General features: G+C 45.2%; 1 protein-coding gene across 1 annotated transcript in view; it reads left to right on the plus strand.

The window, feature by feature from the left end:
* LOC137760199 (zinc finger protein 77-like) overlaps positions 1 to 17,796 on the plus strand; it is a 41,651-nt gene extending 23,855 nt beyond the window's left edge. Inside the window, 2 exon segments of the mRNA XM_068537271.1 lie at positions 16,225 to 16,349; positions 16,476 to 17,796. Coding sequence (XP_068393372.1) covers positions 16,225 to 16,349; positions 16,476 to 17,219 — 869 coding nt within the window. The 3' untranslated portion in view covers positions 17,220 to 17,796.
* Positions 17,797 to 18,022: the final 226 nt, after the last annotated feature.

The following is an 18,022-nucleotide window of genomic DNA, read 5'->3' on the forward strand; positions in this document are numbered from 1 at the left end:
CAAAAAGAAGCTGAGTGTATAACTTAAAAAGTAACATGTCCAAAAGTAAAAATGAAATTATTCAATTATCAAAATAAGTCTAGTTAATGAAACATATAGAGAGAACCATATGCAAAACATTTTTAATTATATTGAATGACATCAAAGCAGACTAAAATAAATGGAATGATGGAAAGGGTTCTAGGAAAGGAGAGAGCCATGTCACCACGATGTCAATATTTCACAAAGAGCTGTATGGTTGGTTTTTATATATATATAAATTTATTTATTTTATTTATTTATTTTTGGCTGCATTGGGTCTTTTTTAAAATATATAAATTTATTTATTTTTGGCTGCGTTGGGTCTTTGTTGCTGTGTGTGGGCTTTCTCTAGTTGCAGCGAGCGTGGTCTACTCTTCGTTGCGGTGCGCAGGCTTCTCATTGTGGTGGCTTCTCTTGTTGCGGAGCACGGGCTCTAGGCGCGCGGGCTTCAGTAGTTGTGGCGCACAGGCTTCAGTAGTTGTGGCTCGCGGGCTCTAGAGCGCAGGCTCAGTAGTTGTGGTGCACGGGCTTAGTTGCTCCGCGGCATGTGGGACCTTCCTGCATCAGGGCTCGAACCCGTGTCCCCTGCATTGGCAGACGGATTCTTATCCACTGCGCCACCAGGGAAGTCCAGGGATAAGGTTTTATTGTCCAGAATACATTAAAAACTTCACACATCAGTAACAAAAATGCAAACAACCCAGTTAAAAAAACGACAAAGGACTTGACCTGCTGGAAGTCAAAGGCACAGTCATATATTTTCAATTTCATGCATCAAAATGACATACTGATATTTTACATGAAGTTCACCAAAGATACACCGTCCAGGTAAGCATGTACAAAGCAACCCCGCAAGTAACCATGACCCCTTACAAAGTTGGGAAAGAATGCTAATCTTCTAAGAAGTTACGTTGCTAGGGTCAGAAGAAAGGAAAAAAAAAAAGGATCTTTATGGTTGAGCAGGCATCCCATCTTTGAGGAGGTCTGGTTAATATATAAGGCAGATGCTCACTGCAAACTAAAGGGGAGGGAGGGAGGAGGCCCAAAAGGACAGAGAGAATTTTACATTTAAATTTTATTGTCCTGCCTCAAAATATACATTGTATTTCATAAAATGGATAAACAAAATATAGCCTGTACATAGGATGGAGCAGTATTTAGCCATAAAATGGAAGAAAGCTCTGACATGCTGCAATGTGAATGAACCTTGAAATTATTATCCTGAGGAAAAAAGCCAGACACAAGTGGCCAATATTGTATTATTCCATTTAGATGTATAAAATGTCCAGAATAGGTAAATCCAGTGAGACAGAAAGTATTTTAGTGGTGATCAGGAGGTAGGGTTATCATGGATATAAAATAGCCTTATAATTTGGTTTTTTAAATGAAGATATATTTCACATACTCTATTTCACATACGCTCACACTTTTAAGTGTAAAACTCAGTGGCTTTTTGTACATTGCACAGCTGTGCAACCATCGCTATACATCTGAATAAGGAAATATAGACTTCTACATTTCAAAATTCACTTGGACTGACTAAAGCCTGATCGGACACAAATTTCTTTGCAGTGTAAAATGCACACCTGAGAACGGTGACATTTCACACCTGTGTATGTGCTGAGGCTGCAGGGAGGCTGGGGCCTCGGGGTCCGACTTCCCACGGGGGAAAGGTCCCTGGCTTTTGGGTTGCTGATCTCAAGCCCCAGAGGCAGGAAGCGGGGACGAAAAGTGGGACCTCCCCGTGTCAAGGGTCACACTTCAAAACCTAGCCTGACCCTGCCTTGCACGTGTTGACGTCACTGAGAGTTTGGTTCTTAACGGGCACATTCCCCCGCTGACTTCTCCCCGGGCAGTGTCCTGACTCCGGAGTTCACGAAGCCCTGTGTCTCGTCTTTTCTCATCCTCGCTCCGGATATGGAGCGATCCGCGGGGAAACTGAATCTGGACTTGCAGGTGCAGGAGGAGGACACAGGGGAGCCGCCCAGCTGCGGGCAGATGCCACAGGGACCTCCTGGCTGGGAGCGGGTTCTGCACGGAGCCCAAGTCCCGGGCTGGGCAATCAGCCACGCGTGTCCCTGTGGCCTGTCACTCGGGGCAGGGACGGGGCCTGGTTGAACTGTCCAGTCAGCGGCGACTGGGCGGGGTCCCGACAACCAGCCAATCAGGGTAGGAAGGGACCAGGAGGCCTGCCCATCGGGGCGGGGGCGGGGGGGCAACGGTTACCGTCCAATCAGAGCGCGGGCCCCGGAGCGCCGTCCAATGAGGGCGGGCGACAGGCGCGTTCCGAGCCCCCGGAAGTTTCTCTCATCGGTCCGCACGCTGGTGCGAACTTGTCCCGCGCGGCCTCAGGTGTCGCGTCCCCGTCGGTCTTACCTGCCCAGGTCGGAGGGTCGCCCGGAGGACTCTTCAGAGACCCCGGAAGGAGGCGGAGGTGGTGAGTGCGCGGCCCGGGGTCCGAACAAGGAAAAAGCTGGTTCGAACTGGCCGGACCTGCCGAAAGAGGCAGTCTGGCCAGGGTCTCCCCGCGTCCCACCCACCCCCGTGTCCAGACCCAATTCTCCCCCTCGGCTGCGGGGAGGGGGCCCGGCTTCCAGTCCCGGGGTCCCAACTTGACTCTCCCCCTTGGCGGCGGATTGGGGTCCGGGCATCCGGACTGGGCCCTTGGCGGAGTGAGCTTGCGAGGGAAGAAAGGACGGTCAGGAGCTGGGGGCGAGGGAGGTCTTCCCTGGATCTGACAGGTAAAGTCAGGCCCGGACTTGGCAAGGAGACTGAATTGCAAATACTGTTGCGATAGCGCCGAGGCTCGGATCTCAGAGATATGTCAGCCTCTCCAACCGCACAGAAAAAGGCTTTTTCTCTTCCGTGTGAGGAGGGAAGTTGGGCGAGTGAGGGCGGTGCGCGGACTGGGGGTCAGTGTGGCTGGACTGGACAGGGTCCCCTGGGTCTCCTATTCTCTGGAGAAGCTGACCAGGGGCTTGTTCGGAACCTCAGTGCTGCTCAGGTGTGGGGCCGACCCAGCGTTCTCTCCTCCTGTGGGGAGGGAGCCTGATGATGTGCGTAAGAAATGGGATGGGGAAAAGTTGGTGGAGCCCAGATGTGTGAGTAGGTCAGGAGGGCCGGACCTCCTAATGTCAAAGGTCAGAGTCAAACTGGCTCCTGCTTTGTTATAAAGCAGAAACTAACACACCGTTGTAAAGCAATTATACTCTAATAAAGGTGTTAAAAAAAAAAAAAAACTGGCTTCTGCAGTGCCTGCAGTGGTGTCACGGTGTCTTTGTTCTTAAAGGAAGGGCACAGATCCACAGTGACATTGCCCTCCATCCGTCCCCTGACCCAGGAGTTCCCCAGGTCCTCCTCTATCATGTTCAATAATAATCAGTATTGAGGCTGCAAAGAACAAAGCGGTTTATTTGGGGGTCTTAAGAATTTCAATTTGGGGTGCACAGGTTCTGGTAAAACCAGAGTGTTCTGGGGAAGAGAAAGAGTCAGGGGTTTATAAAGCACAAGCCACAAGATTGTTAAAGTTGTCTGGCAGAAATTATGATTGACTCTGACAGACGCGGAGGAAAATTCAATTAACCATCAAATTAAGAAGAAAGGGAATTTTATTCGAGCCAAACTGAGGATTATAACCCAGGAGACAGTATCTCAGAAGCTCTGAGAACTGTTCCACCAGTTAGAAGTCGAAAACACAGTCATGTACATTTTTGAGATGAAAGATCGTACATCAAAATGACATACTGACATTTCACATAAAGTTCACCAAAGATACATAGTCCAGGTAAGCACGTACAAAAGGAGCAGTAAGACAGAAGTTACATTGCTAGCCTCAAAAGAAAGGGAAAAGTTTGATCTTTACGTTTGAGAAGGCGTTCCTATCTTTGAAGAGGTGTGGTTACCGTGTAATGCATATGCTTAAACACTAAGTGGGGAGGGAGGAGTTCCAAACAGACGGAGAGAGCGTTTTATGTTAAAATTTACTTGTGCTTTCTCAAAGTATAAATTTCATTTCATCACACAGGGAAGGAAATATTTGTCCTTAAGGGATAGGCTGTCACGAGTTATTTAGGGGAAGGGTCCAATAAGTATCTTGACTTTCTGGGTCATTGGGCAGATGTTCTGGATGCCTGCGTTAAGGCAGTAAGTGGTCAAAAGTTCAGATTCCATCTGGGCTGAGACCTGCATAAACCCCACTTCCTCAGTGGCCTCCTGGCTCCATTTTAGAGCGCTCTCTTAGCAATACTGACTCCGTTTTGATTTTCCTTTCACACCTGTCCCCTCGTATCCCAGCCCCCGGACTAAAGGGCAGGGACAGCCCTGGACAGGTGGGGATACTAGGAGGGGAGACTGAGTCAGCACTTTTCTGTTCAGGAGAAAGGGTCTGCAAGCTTTGGGCTGATGCTGTGTGGCCAGGAGCAGATTCTGCTCATAGCCCAGGATCCTGGCGGCCAGGTGTGGCGTCCCATAGAAAGCCAGGCGGTAAAGGGCTGAAGGCACTTCCGCCCTGCTCCGGCACGTGACCTACAGCTGGCCCTTCTCTCAGAATCAAGCCTGCAACGTTGTCAATCAGGGCCTGAAGGAGGTCCGTCCAATCAGGGCGCGAGGGATTGAGCCTCATCCAATCAGAGCCGGGGGCGGGCACATCCCCTCCTGCGGGGACGTCGCTCTCCGCCTCCTGGGCGTCCAGCGCGCCTCATGGGGTCCAGGTGACCCGTCGCTGTCCCTCTCACCTGCGCGGGCGGTCGGGCCGCAGGGCCGCGGAGAGGACGCCGTGAGAACCGAGAGCGGGGCTGAGATGGTGAGTGCGCAGGACATGCGCTATGGCCCGCTGGGGCTCGTTCCAACTGGCCGGAACGGGCCGCGGGCCCCGTCTCCCTGTACTCAGTCCCCACTCTACTCTCTACCCTCACCCACGACGTGGATCAGGTGTCCTGTCCCATCCACGCGCGGGGTCTGAGCGCCCTGATCTGTTCCTGGGCCGGGAGGGCAGGGGGTGGGGTCCGAGGGAGCACCAGCGGAGCGGACGCTCAGGCGCTGGTGGGGAGGGGACCCGCCCTGGACCTGACAGATGAAGTCCAACCCAGACTTGTCAAGGAAGGAGCCTGTATTGCGAATGCTTTTGCGATAGCGCCGAGGCTGGGATCTCAGAGAGGTGCCAGCGTCGCCAACCACACAGCAAAGGGCTTTTCTCTTCTCTGTAAGGCGGGTGAGAGCAAGGCTGTTTTTCAGGATCGGGCCTCCCTATGGTCAGCGCATTCTCGGCCCAGGTCTGCAAGGGCTTGTTCTGCAGCTCAGTGTTGCTTGGGGTGGGGCTGCGGGGGGGGCGTTTGAGGTGGGGGAGAGACCCAAAATCAGGGGCCTGTGGGTGAGAAGCTTGATCAAAGGTGGGCTAAGAAATAGTCGTTGACCTTAAAAATAAAAGTCAGTTATTTACCAGCAAAAATGGGTTTATTTGGGAACAAAAAAGAATTGCAATTTGGGACAGACAAAGGATAGCAAAAGCCATATGCAAGTCAAACGAGCTTATTTATTGGAGAGAAAGGATGGAGTTGGGAGAGGTTATAGTACTGAAGCAACTTCCATTGGAGAAAATGGAGAGTTCAGGGTGATGCTGGTTTCTCGTTGGCTAGTTGCTGGGGTAGCCAGTTTCTTGAGAAGATGCCATGCATGTACATCTTTTCCTATTGTGGCCTGCAATTGGTGATTCTTTCTTGTTTTCAGTTGTTCTGTTGGGGTCTCTAATTGACACTTGTTCCTGTAATTGATGTCAGGTGGTACTGGCTGAGGCTCCCCCTTCTCCCCACCAACATCTTTTTTAGTGAGTTTTCTCTTAATTTTCACATGGCCATTGAGAATACTTGGTCAAGCCTGTAGCATAAAATAATCTAAACTTCAAAACAAGAGACCTTTATCCAAATGAGTCCCTGCAGGGGGAGAAGGGTCTGTTGCACCAGGCACAGGGGCTCTGCAGGAAGGGGGACATCTGACCCTAAGATCTGCAGGCATCTCAAGAGTTGGGCAAAGAGAGTTTTTCTCTTATACAGAGGAGTAAACAACACCAGGAGGGACCAGGTGTGATGCTTGGATAGCAGATCCCTGAGGCCAGCCTGTCCTTAGGGGTCTGTCTGCTGGCTGCGGTGAGGCCAGGTCAGGGGGAAGGAGAGGAGCTGAACCAAACTTTGGCCAACAAGCATTTGTTCTGCTTGGTCAGTGGGGGGAACAGTTCCGCTAATCACTGATGAGGTGGAGATGGGGCTTTGCGGGGACTGCATCTGGCCTTGTCCTGGATAAACAAGGGGCCTCCGTGCGAGTCTTATCTGAGTCAGGTGGGGCACAGGGGCGGTTTCTTGCAGCCTGCCGTTTTCCAGAAGACCAAAGGGTGGGGGGTCCTTTCAGCTTCCATCGAAGTTTCCAGGAGCACAGGGCTCAGGGAGGGTTCAGCATTGTCCCGTGACACCTGTGGGCTGCCTCCTCTGGGTCCAGCTCAGCACTAATAGCTTCCTTCCCCTAATCCAGCTTCCGGTTTCAGCAAGTGTAAAATTCTGCATTCTTTCTGCCTGGTTTCTTCTCCTTAGTGAGGGTAGTAAGCATCTCAGGTCTTTGCCCTTTCCTGCTGACTTGTATTATTCTGGGCCTTTGGGCCTTAACCAGAGACGCCTCTGGGGAGAAGTGTCTCAGTACAGAAAATGTTTTCTCTTCCATTAGAATTTCAGGAAATGCAGGCAGTCCCACCCCTTCATGTGAAATGGGTGGAGATACTGATTAAAAAGATTCATAGGAATCGTAGTGACTCTTCCATGCAGGGTGCAGAGTTCTGACACTGTCTGATTCTTGTCTACTTCCTGTTATTAGCTGGTCAACAGAGATGAATGGAAATTCTGTGGAATGTGACCAGTGCTACTGAGACTTGCTCACTTCTTTTTAGATGAGTTACAGCTTGTCATCATGAGGATATTAGTGAACTGATGTCTGTCTTCTGAAAGGGATGAGCAGTATCCTGTTCCTCAAATCATAAAAGTGCCCCAGAATTTCCCTAGGGGGAGGAAGGTGGCCTTGGGTCCTGCTGTCCACCCTACCCCCCTCCCACGCCGGTGGCCTCCAGACCATAGAACCACCACAGAAGGAGCTGTTTATGGCATGAGCATGGGAGAGGGGATCCACCTGCAGGAATGCTAGGGGTGGTTTGTCCTCTGGGGTTCTGCTGCCGTCAGCTGTTCCCTGACCTTTGCTTTTGGCTTCATCCAAGGGAGTTGATGCTCTGAGTGTGATGTGTGCACCCTGAGTGAGTCTGTGAAAGTCAGACGTGGAGAAGGCTCAACTGCTATTGAGAGGGTTGATGAATTGGAGAGTTCCTCTGGGTCAGAACTTCAACTTGAGCATTTCCTCCTGGGTGAGAATTGAGACCCAGAAGGAGGGGGCATTTCCACACTGAGAGGGGCAGCACAGGCGTGTGGAGCTCTGGAGCTCGGTCCCTCCCCCTGCCCCGGGGGCGCCCAGCCAGGCTGTGTGTCAGCAGGGGGATCCCAGCCCCCCAGCTCGGTTGGCTTTGACCTTCTGACTTGGGGTTTCCTTGCGCACCGTGGGTAGCAGGCTGCTGATCTGAGCGGCTCACACTTGGCTGCTCTTCCCTTTTGTTTCTTTGATGGAACCTTGTGTCATGTGACTCAGTGTGAGTACTGAAGACTTTTGTTCCATTACTGGAAGGTGTAGATTTTTATTCCCTTGGTTGGCTGGTAGCACTTCCCAGTGAGCGACCCCCAGGGTGCCGATCGTCCTGGTCTTTTTGTTATTCTTTGCAGCTTTACATCTGTCCTTCATCACCAAGCACCATTTTGTTTGATTTTGCTTCTGCTGAATTTGCAATAAGTGAATATGACCCGTACCACACCAGTAATGGCACACAGAAGGCTTCTCTGTGGTTGTCAGCCCCAGTCTGTTTCACACGTGCTAGTGTCAGAGGTCACCTGGTTAAATCCTCCATCCAGTCGTGTGAGGCTTGAGTTATCTCATGTTTAATTTTGATTTGTCAGCAGTGCTGTTAAACTCCTTGATTTTGTCTCCAAGTGCCAATGCAATATAAATTTTTTTACATGTGGAAGGAAAATTGTAGGATTGTAGATTATGGATATTTTCAAAATACTAGGAAGTGTGGATGGAGGGCTGGAGACGAGTGTTTATTCCACTTCATTTCCAGCACGTGGAGATTTGGAGATTCCAGCTTAATTTTGTTCATCTCAAGTGTGTAAAATGGGATCTGCTTGTGATTGTATATTGGTCTTTACTGATAATCATTGAGTCTGAACGTTTCTTGTAAGTGGTGGTTCATCTTCTGTGAAATAGTTTTCAGTTGTTTTCTCACCTTTAATTCATTTGTATATTTATTGATTTTTTTATGTGTTATTTACATACACTGGACATTCATCTCTTTTCATTTCTAGGGGTGGCAAAGATGTTCTCCCAAACTCTGGGTTATCATTTCTTTTTTTCTTTTTTTTAATATTTATTTATTTATTTATTTGGTTGCACCTGGTCTTAGTTGTGGCATGCAACTCTTAGTTGCAGCGTGCATGTGGGAACTAGTTCCCTGACCAGGGATCGAACCCGGACCCCCTGCGTTGGGAGTGCAGAGTCTTAACCACTGCACCACCAGGGAAGTCCCTATCATTTCTTTTTATTCTACACTTCATGGACAATTCTTAACTTTAATAGACTTGAACTGAATTTATCCATCTCTTCCGTTGTAGCTCTTTTTTCTTTTCATGTTTAGGAAAAATTCCCCCGACTCTCAAGTCATGAGTGAGTTTGCCTGTAACTTCTCAATGTGTTCTACTTTCTTCTTTCACAGTTAAGCTCACAGTGAATTGGTTATTGCATGTGCAGTTACTAAGGAAAAAGATTTCTTATTCCCCTGTAAATACCCAGTGATCACTGCCCCTCAGGTCAAAGTGTCATCATCTGGCCCCTGCCCAGCAGCTTATGCTCTGGCATCGATTCACTTGACAAAAACAGGTGGGCCCGTTTCAGTGCGCTGTTTTTCCATTGGTGTATTTGTCCATCCCTCCGTTAACACCATCCTGTCCTAATCACTGCAGTTTAAAATGCTTCAGTGTCTGTTACGGAATATCCCACCACCTTGTTCCATAGAAAATTTTGGCTATTTTTAGAAATTTGTTTTCCATTTCAGTTTTTAGAAGTAGTTTTTCTTTAAGTTCAAACAAAACAGAATCAAACCATCCCCAAAACAAGCCAGTTTTAGATTTAATGGAATTTTCTTAAAACTCTTAACCTGTTTGGGAGAAGCTGACATCCTGGTCTCTTTTCTGTGGATATGCGCCATCCCTCCATTCATTTCCTTCTAGGATGGTGTTAGTCAATAATGTTTTGAAATCTTTCCATTAAATTGTTTTATATTTTTTATTAAACATATTTTAGAAAGAAAATTAATTTTAATGACAATTAGTTTTAATTATTTATTTATTTATTTTTGACTGCGCTACATGTCATCTTAGTTCCCTGACCAGGGATCAAACCCATGCCCTCTGCAGTGGAAGCTCCAGTCTTAACCACTGGACAGCCAGAGAAGTCCCCTAATGACAGTTAGTTTTAAAAGTCTATGTTAAGAAAAGTCTATTTAAACTTTTACATTTCTACTGCTTGTTTCTTTTTTTTAATTAATTTTTAAAATTGAATACTTGATTTACAATGTTGTGTTAATTACTGCTGTATGGCAAAGTGATTCAGTTATTTCTTTTTTAAAATATTCTTTTCCATTATGGTATGTCATAGAATATTGAATATAGTTATCTGTGCTATACAGTAGGACCTTGTTGTTTATCCATTCTGTATATAAAAGCTTACATCTGCTCACCCCAACATCCCACCCCATTCTACCCCCAACTCCCTCCCCCTTGGCAACCACCAGTCTGTTCTCTGTGTCCGTGATTCTGTTTCTGTTTCATAGAGAGGTTCATTTGTGTCATATTTTAGATTCCACGTATAAGTGATATCATATGGTATTTGTCTTTGTCTGACTTACTTCACTTAGTATGATAATCTCTAGTTGCATCCATTTTGCTGCAAATGGTATTATTTCATTCTTTTTTATGGTTGAGTAATATTCCATTGTGTACACATACCACATTTTCTTTATCCATTCTTCTGTTGATGGACACTTAGGTTGTTTCCATGTCTTGGCTATTGTGAACAGTGCTGCTGTGAACATAGGGGTGCATGTATCTTTTTGAATTATAGTTTTGTCTGGATATATGTCCTAGAGTGGGATTGCTGGATCATATGGCAATTCTATTTTTAGTTTTCTGAGGAATCTTCATACTGTTTTCCACAGTGGCTGTACCAATTTACATTCCCATCAACAGTGTAGGAGGGTTCCCTTTTCTTTTCTCCACACCTACTCTCCAGCGTTTGTTATTTGTAGACTTTTTAATGATGGCCATTGTGACTGGCATGAGGTGGTACCTCACTGTAGTTTTTATTTCATTTCTCTAATAATTAGTGATGTTGAGCATCTTTTCATGTGCCTATTGGCCATCTGTATTTCTTCTTTGGAGAAATGTCTATTTAGGTCTTCTGCCCATTTTGGATTGGGTTGTTTTTGTTGTTGTTGTTGAGTTGTATGAGCTGTTTGTCTATTTTGGAAATTAAGCCCTTGGTCGCATCGTTTGCAAGTATTTTCTCCTGTTGCGTAGGTTGTCTTCACTTTCCTCTATTAATGATTTTAAAAACCAAGCATGTACGGCAGATCAGCATTAGAGAGATTTCTGTGTCTATTATTACGAAGAGCTCAGAGTGAGAAATATGTTTGAATACTTGAAAAGACTCTGAGCAGAAACAAGACTTGAAGTGTGGTTTTATGATAAACCACTCAGAAAACCTCAGTCATCCAATACTAAAAACACAGAAGATAAACAGGCATTTACTAAACTCATTGTCTCCAGCACCGCCTTTGGTCTAGGCAGTTTATTAATCTACTTTCTTTTTCTTTTTTTTTTAAAAGGGAACTTTATTTTTATTTTTTTATTTTTGGCTGCGTTGGGTCTTCGTTGCTGCGCGGGCTTTTCTCTAGTTGTGGCAAGCGGGGGCTACTCTTCGTTGCCGTGCACAGGCTTCTCATTGCAGTGGATTATCTTGTTGTGGAGCATGGGCTTTAGGTGTGCGGTCTTCAGTAGTTGTGGCACGTGGGCTCAGTAGTTGCGGCACACAGGCTTAGTTGCTCCGCAGCATGTGGGATCTTCCCGGACCAGGGCTCAAACCCGTGTCCCCCTGCATTGGCAGGCGGATTCTTAACCCCTGCACCACCAGGGAAGCCCTATTAATCTACTTTCTATCTCTATAGATTTGCTCATTCTGTGCCTTTCATATAAGTGTTATGTGGAGTCTTAATGTTCTTAAAGTTTATTGGTTTTGTGCCACCGATCAGTACAACATTCCTCTTCTGGCAAATAATATTCCATTGTGAGATTATATTGTGTTTGCTTATCCAAATCACTTGATGATCTCTTGAGTTGTTTCCATCTTTTGGCTGTCATAAGTCATGCTGCTGTGAATATCTGTGTATTAGTTTTTGTGTTGGTGTTCGCTTTCACCTCCTCTCTTGGGTAGATAGATACCTGGGGTGGAATTGCTGTGTTATATGGTGACACTGTGTTTATCATTTTGAGGATCTGCTGGACTGTCTCCCGAAGTGGCTTCACCATTTTACCTTCCCATCAGCAGTGTGTGAGGTTCCAACTTCCCCACATCCTCGCCTGCCCTGCCTTGCCTTGTTTGTCCATCTTATATCCATCCTGGTGGGTGTGAAGTATCTGCCAGTAGCTTTGGCATTTCCCTGATGAATAACGTCCAGCATCTTTTCATGGGCTTATTGGCCACTTGTATTTATTCTTTGGAGAAATGTCTGCTCACATTATTTGCCCATTATTTATGCATTATTTGTTTTTCTCTTGTTGCCCTTTATTTTTTATTGTTTTCCTATTAGTTTTTTAAAATGTATTTAAAATACAAGTTTCTTATCAGGTGTGTGATTCGCAAATCCCAGTCGCAGCCTCAGGCGAGGCAGCCTTGCCTTCTTTGTAACTGATGTATTTGGAATTTTTCTATAATTTAGATTGTCAGAATATATTTTGGATTAAATTTCTAATTTATAAAAATAATTGCTTGCTTTGTATTTCAGGGGTCTGATGTCATCCATATTGTCCTAAAGATAATAATTAGGTGTTTTTTTTCTCTCTGTTCAAGTCTCCTTTGGCCCTATTGCCGTCAGATCCTTCTGCGACTCTTCTTTGTGGAACATTTTCCTCCATTTCTGGGCACGTGATTATTTATCTGAGAGGCCCTGCTGGCTTGACAGATCCCTCAGGAACCAGGGCTCCTCTTACCCCACAGGTGTCCCAGGCCCTGGGCCCTGGCCTGCGTCTGTGCCCTCGGTGTCCACCTCATCCTGGCAGGGGGTCGTGTCTCTGCCTCTGTCGGATATAAGGGGACTGGCTCAGGATTTTACATGCTGTTCAGTCCAGGCGAGAGTTCTTCAGATGCAGCGTCCCTGGAAAATCAGTGTTCATGACCTCCTGACAGTCTGCTCCTGTTCTTGGAGTTTCAAGGAAATAACTTTTGACCAAACCAAGTATTCATTTCCTTCTTATCTGAATGATGATTTTATTTTCAGTCTTTACCACCTCAGGTTCTGCTCTCTCACTAAAAACAATTTTTTAAAAAAATTGAAGTATAGTTGATTTACAATATTGTGTTAGGGGACTTCCCTGGTGGTCCAGCGGTTAAGACTCCGAGCTTCCACTTCAGGGGGCGCAGGTTCGATCCCTGGTCGGGGAACTAAGATCCCACATGCTGGGTGGTGCAGCCAAAAAGTTAAAAAAAAAAAATTGTTTGTTAGTTCCAGGTGTACAGCAAAGTGATTTCCTTATACACACACACACACACACACACACACACACATATGTATGTATATATCTATAGTCTTTTTTTCCAATTCTTTTCCATTATAGCTTATTACAGTATATTGAATATAGTTCCCTGTGTAAATCCTTATTGTTTATCTATTTTATATTTGGTAAAAAACAGTTCTTTTTAATTATGTGTCTATAAGTCTACATGTATTGTTACTGTTACACGTTGCTTCAGTTTCCAGCACTTACCATCACTGAATAAACTGCATTTGATTGGCTTGTGTGTGTTCATTTCCCACAAAAGTGTAAGCTCAGGAGTCCTAGGAATTGAATCCAGTTCCTGACTGTCGGCCTCCCTATCCTCCCACACACGGGGGTGAAGAGGGAGCCTTGCTGACATGGAACCTGTGGCTGTTTCAGGACTCGGTGGTCTTTGAGGACGTGGCTGTGAAATGCACCGCAGAGGAGTGGGCTTTGCTGGACCCGGCTCAGAGGAAGCTCTACAGAGACGTGATGCTGGAGACCTTCAGGAACCTGGCCTCTGTGGGTGAGGATGGCTTCCTCCCTGCACTTAGTCTTTAGGGAACAAATATTTCTTGCTATGTTCTTTCTTACTGGAACCAAGGAATAGGAATATGTTGAAAAACAGGCAGACGTGGTCCCCACCTTTATAGAACCTACCTAGAGTCAAAAGCTTTTCCATGACCATAAATATTTCTATATTGAATTGATTTTTATTACTCTTGATCAGAATCCTGAGGCTCCCTAATTGTATAAATGTGAGCGTGGTCTCCAGTGTCACTTTGGGGCAGTGAGAGCGGCGTTATGGTTTTCACCCTGTGAAAGTTACACTGTGATCAGTACACATTTGACCTGATAATCTTGCTGCAGTTAAACCCAAACTCACCCATCCTCAATGACATGAGGACCAGAGAATCGGCCTATCTCATGGAGAGCTTGTTGTCCTCCATCCTCCCCATGAGGAGCTTTTCTCCACGAGCAGGACAGCAGCCAGGCACCATCCGATCTCCCATTGGCAGCTGGGTCAGTGGAGATAGGCTTCCTCTAGGGCCTCTGTGCCTGCGAGCACCAGGAGGGCACACCTCTTGGGAGGAGCAGGTTCTGGATCAGGGAGCGATATTTGGACATTCCTGTTAGAAACGTTAGAAACATGACTCAGTCTTTGAGAAAGTGATGTTTGTCATTAACCTGGCTTCCCTGTTGGACTTTTCATCCATCCTTGCCCACTTGAGAAGTCTTTCTGTAGCTCCTTTTATAAAGGGAGCATTTGGGAATGTGCATTTTGCCCAGTTTCTTCCTGCTTTGCTTCTCTGGTAATATTGATCTCGACATCAGTCTCCATTCTTTTTTGAGGTATTTCTTAGTGGACAGGCTGCCATTTTGACTTATTTTCCCTACCATTGCCAAAGTTCCAAATAGATGAGGTCTTCAGAGTTTTTCTTTGCTTGAGTGTTAAATTAGGTTCTGGACCCATTTCCATCATGTGTGATCTGTGTGTTTGTGTGTTTAGGCTCCTCACAACTGGTCAACTCAATTCTGACAGCATCTACCCAGTGGTAGCCTCAGATTCCACAGCTTAAGGGTTCGGTCCTACAAGACTCACCCCTGGTCTTAACCCGCCCTCATCTGATGCCAGTTTCAAGCTCAGGTTGTTACCAGTACTTGTGACCAACTGGCTATAAATGAGTGACCCCCGTGACCCCCTCCTCAGGTTCAATTAATTTGCTAGTACACTCACAGGACTCAGAGAAACATTCACTTACTTCATCACCGGTTTATTATAAAAGGATATAACTCAGGAACAGTCACATGGAAGAGATGCATAGGGCAGTATATGTCAGAACGACTCGGAGCTTCCATGCTGTCTCCAGGTGCCAGTCTTCCCATTATCTCCATGTTTTCACCAACATAGATGCTCTCTGAACTTCTTTTTGCTGGGGTGGGGGAGGTTATGGAGGCTTTATTACATATGCATGATTGATTAAATCATTGGCCATTGGCAAGTGATTGAAACTCTGGCTCCTCTCCCCTCCCCATAGGTGCTGGGGTGTCCGGGGGTGTGGGTGAGACTGAAAGTTCCACCCTTTAATCACATGGTGTCTCCATTTGCAACCAGCCCCCATCCTGGGCTGCTTTCCAACAGTCACCTTCATGAATATAAACCCAACTGTGACGGAAAGGGCTTGTTATGAATAACAGAACACTCATTTCACCCTTCTGACCCTGAAGCATTTTCTGGAACTGAGGACAGGAGATCAAATATTATTCCATTGCTTTTATCACTCAGGAAATTCCAAAGGTTTTGGGAGCTGTGAGCAGGGAACTGTGGATGAGGACCTGATTTATGTGAGAAATGTATGTTGGTCATCTGAATGACCAAATATATATGTATATATTTCTTATAAATCACAATATCACACATATCCTTCCTTCCTTTATAAAAATATTTTACATTTTTGAATCAGCGTATGGAAAAAAAGTACAAATGGCCTCTTTCCTTTATCCCACCATTTCTTTCCCAAGGATTTAGTTATGTTACCAATTGTTACAGGTTCTTGCCCTCAAGTTAAAACCACTAGATCAAGTGCTCACTGCGATATTTTGGAGACTGGACTATGCAGTGAAGAGAAAATAGTAAGATTCACAAGAAATGATTCCTGCTCTTTTTTGGGAGAAAATTGGGCATTTCATAACATGAGAGATCAGCGTGTAACCCAGGAGAGGCATTTGAGGTGAGTGGCACTCCCACAAGGAGAAGGGGGATCTCGGCAGAGTGTTAGACTCACTTGAAATTAAAGAAAAGGTATAAACCTAGCTAAACAATTGTGTACTCACAGAGTTTTTGTAACACATTACTTTTATAAATGTGATGTAGACATTGAGCATCTGAAACTTAATTCAGTAGGAAATTTCAATGATCAGGAAACCCAATATGTAAAAAACACTGAAAGTTATGGCTCTATCTGAGCCCTCAGCTGGAGCATTAAACTTGTTCAACTTTTGTCACAATGCAGAGAGTGCCAGAAACATGCCAATTCAGTGCAAATGGCAAATACATAGTCAAAATAATCATTAACATCCATCAATAAATTATTAATAAAGAAATCATTATTATTAATCCCTAATACTGTGCTTCCTACTTTGAACAGAAATCATTTGGTGGAGAGTCTCTGTGAAGGTAAAGAAGGCCATCAATGTCTAGAAACCCAGAACCAGATTACACATCTTACTGTGCATAAGGGCTATCTGACTGGAATTCAGCCCTGTAAATGCACTAAGTGTGGAAAAGCCTTCAGGGATTGTTCTTTCCAGAGGAATCAGCAAAGATCTCACACCGGACACAAACCTTATCCATGTGAAGGATGTGGGCAAACCTGCAGCTGTGTCTCATACCTAAATCCTCCTGGTGGAACAGACGTTGTAGAGAAAACTGATAAATGTCAGGATGATGCGAGAGCATCTAAGAGATATGTGAAAAGTCACAGTAGCAAACAGTCTTTAGAGTGTAAGAAATCTAAAAAATCATTCACTTGCCCGTCATCTGTTCAGCGACATGTAAGAGGTCATTATGGACAGAAAATCCATGTGTGTGAAGTATGTGGGAAATCCTTCAGTTATTATTCCCAGATTGCATGGCATGTGAGAACTCACACTGGAGAGAAACCCTATGAATGTAAAGAATGTGGGAAAGCTTTCACTCGCATCTCACACTTCCGAGAACATGTGAGAATGCACACTGGAGAGAAACCCTATGAATGTAAGCAGTGTGGCAAAGCTTTCAGTTGGTGCACTTACCTTCGAGAACACATGAGAACACACAGTGGAGAAAAACCCTATGAATGTAAGCAGTGCGGCAAAGCCTTCCCCTATCTCAAATCCCTGCAAGGTCATGTGAGGATCCACACTGGAGAGAAACCTTATGTGTGTAAGGAATGTGGGAAATCCTACAGTTGTCCCAAATACTTTAGAAAACATGTGAAAACACACAGTGGAGTAAAACCCTATGAATGTACAGAATGTGGGAAAACGTTTATTACTTCCTTATCCCTTCGACAACATGTAAAAACACACAGTGAAGAGAAGCCCTATCAGTGTCAGCAGTGTGGGAAAGCCTTCAGGTATCTGATATCCCTGCAAAGACACATGAAGACACACACTGGTGAAAATTCTGAGTACAAAACTGGGGGGAAGCCTTCCTTCTCCCTTAAAACCTCATTGTTAATGGAAGCAATCACATGGAGTGAAATCTTATGAATGGAAAGAATGTGGAAAAACCTTCAGCACTTCACTTATTTTGTAAATGAAAACTCAGGGCACGACAGAAATCTTTTGCTATAAACATGGTTTTTCCTTTGTAAGTGCCTCATCCTGAATAGGGATCCCAGTGTATTAATTTCTAGTTCATGTTGCTGATCTGAACACTTAAGATAATTAACTATCCCTCCATGTCCCTTCATCTATACCTCATATAAAACTTGTCTCGTTTCCATTACAGTGTCTTTTGAACCCAGGGATGTTAAGTGGTTTTTGGCTTTGGGGTTTTTTTCATGTGCAACTTGGTATAATTTTAGATGAAAAAATTTTTGATTCTTACGTCCCATTGTTTTCCTAGTATGTGATCATGAGACCTGTATTGTTGAAATGTCTTTCCTGGTCTACTGTTACAGATACTGGAATTTTCTGGCTCAGTGTTTACCCTCCCCTGGAGTATTAAACTGAAAGGTGTGTCTTTTCCATGTTTCCTTGTTGCATATATGTCCTCACAGAAATTAGTAATTGTGCAAGGTCTTGGAGGACCTTCTGTCTCATCTGATTATGTTCATAATTTGACCGCTGTTCATGTCCGTGATCTTGGTTGGAAATTGGACATGATGCATGGAGTTAAGAAGAGTGACTTGCTGGCATGAAGATGAAAGCTCCTGTCCAGACAGTTCTACTGAATTGTGTTGTTTGGGTAAGGTGGGACATTGTATATCCAGAGTCCTTCTGTTAGTGGTTCTGAGTTAAAGTTCATGGGAAGAAGATGCATGAGGTCTGGAAAGCAGAAGTGGGGAGGC

The sequence above is a fragment of the Eschrichtius robustus genome, chromosome 2 (genome assembly GCF_028021215.1).
Source record: "Eschrichtius robustus isolate mEscRob2 chromosome 2, mEscRob2.pri, whole genome shotgun sequence".
Taxonomy (NCBI): Eukaryota; Metazoa; Chordata; class Mammalia; order Artiodactyla; family Eschrichtiidae; genus Eschrichtius; species Eschrichtius robustus.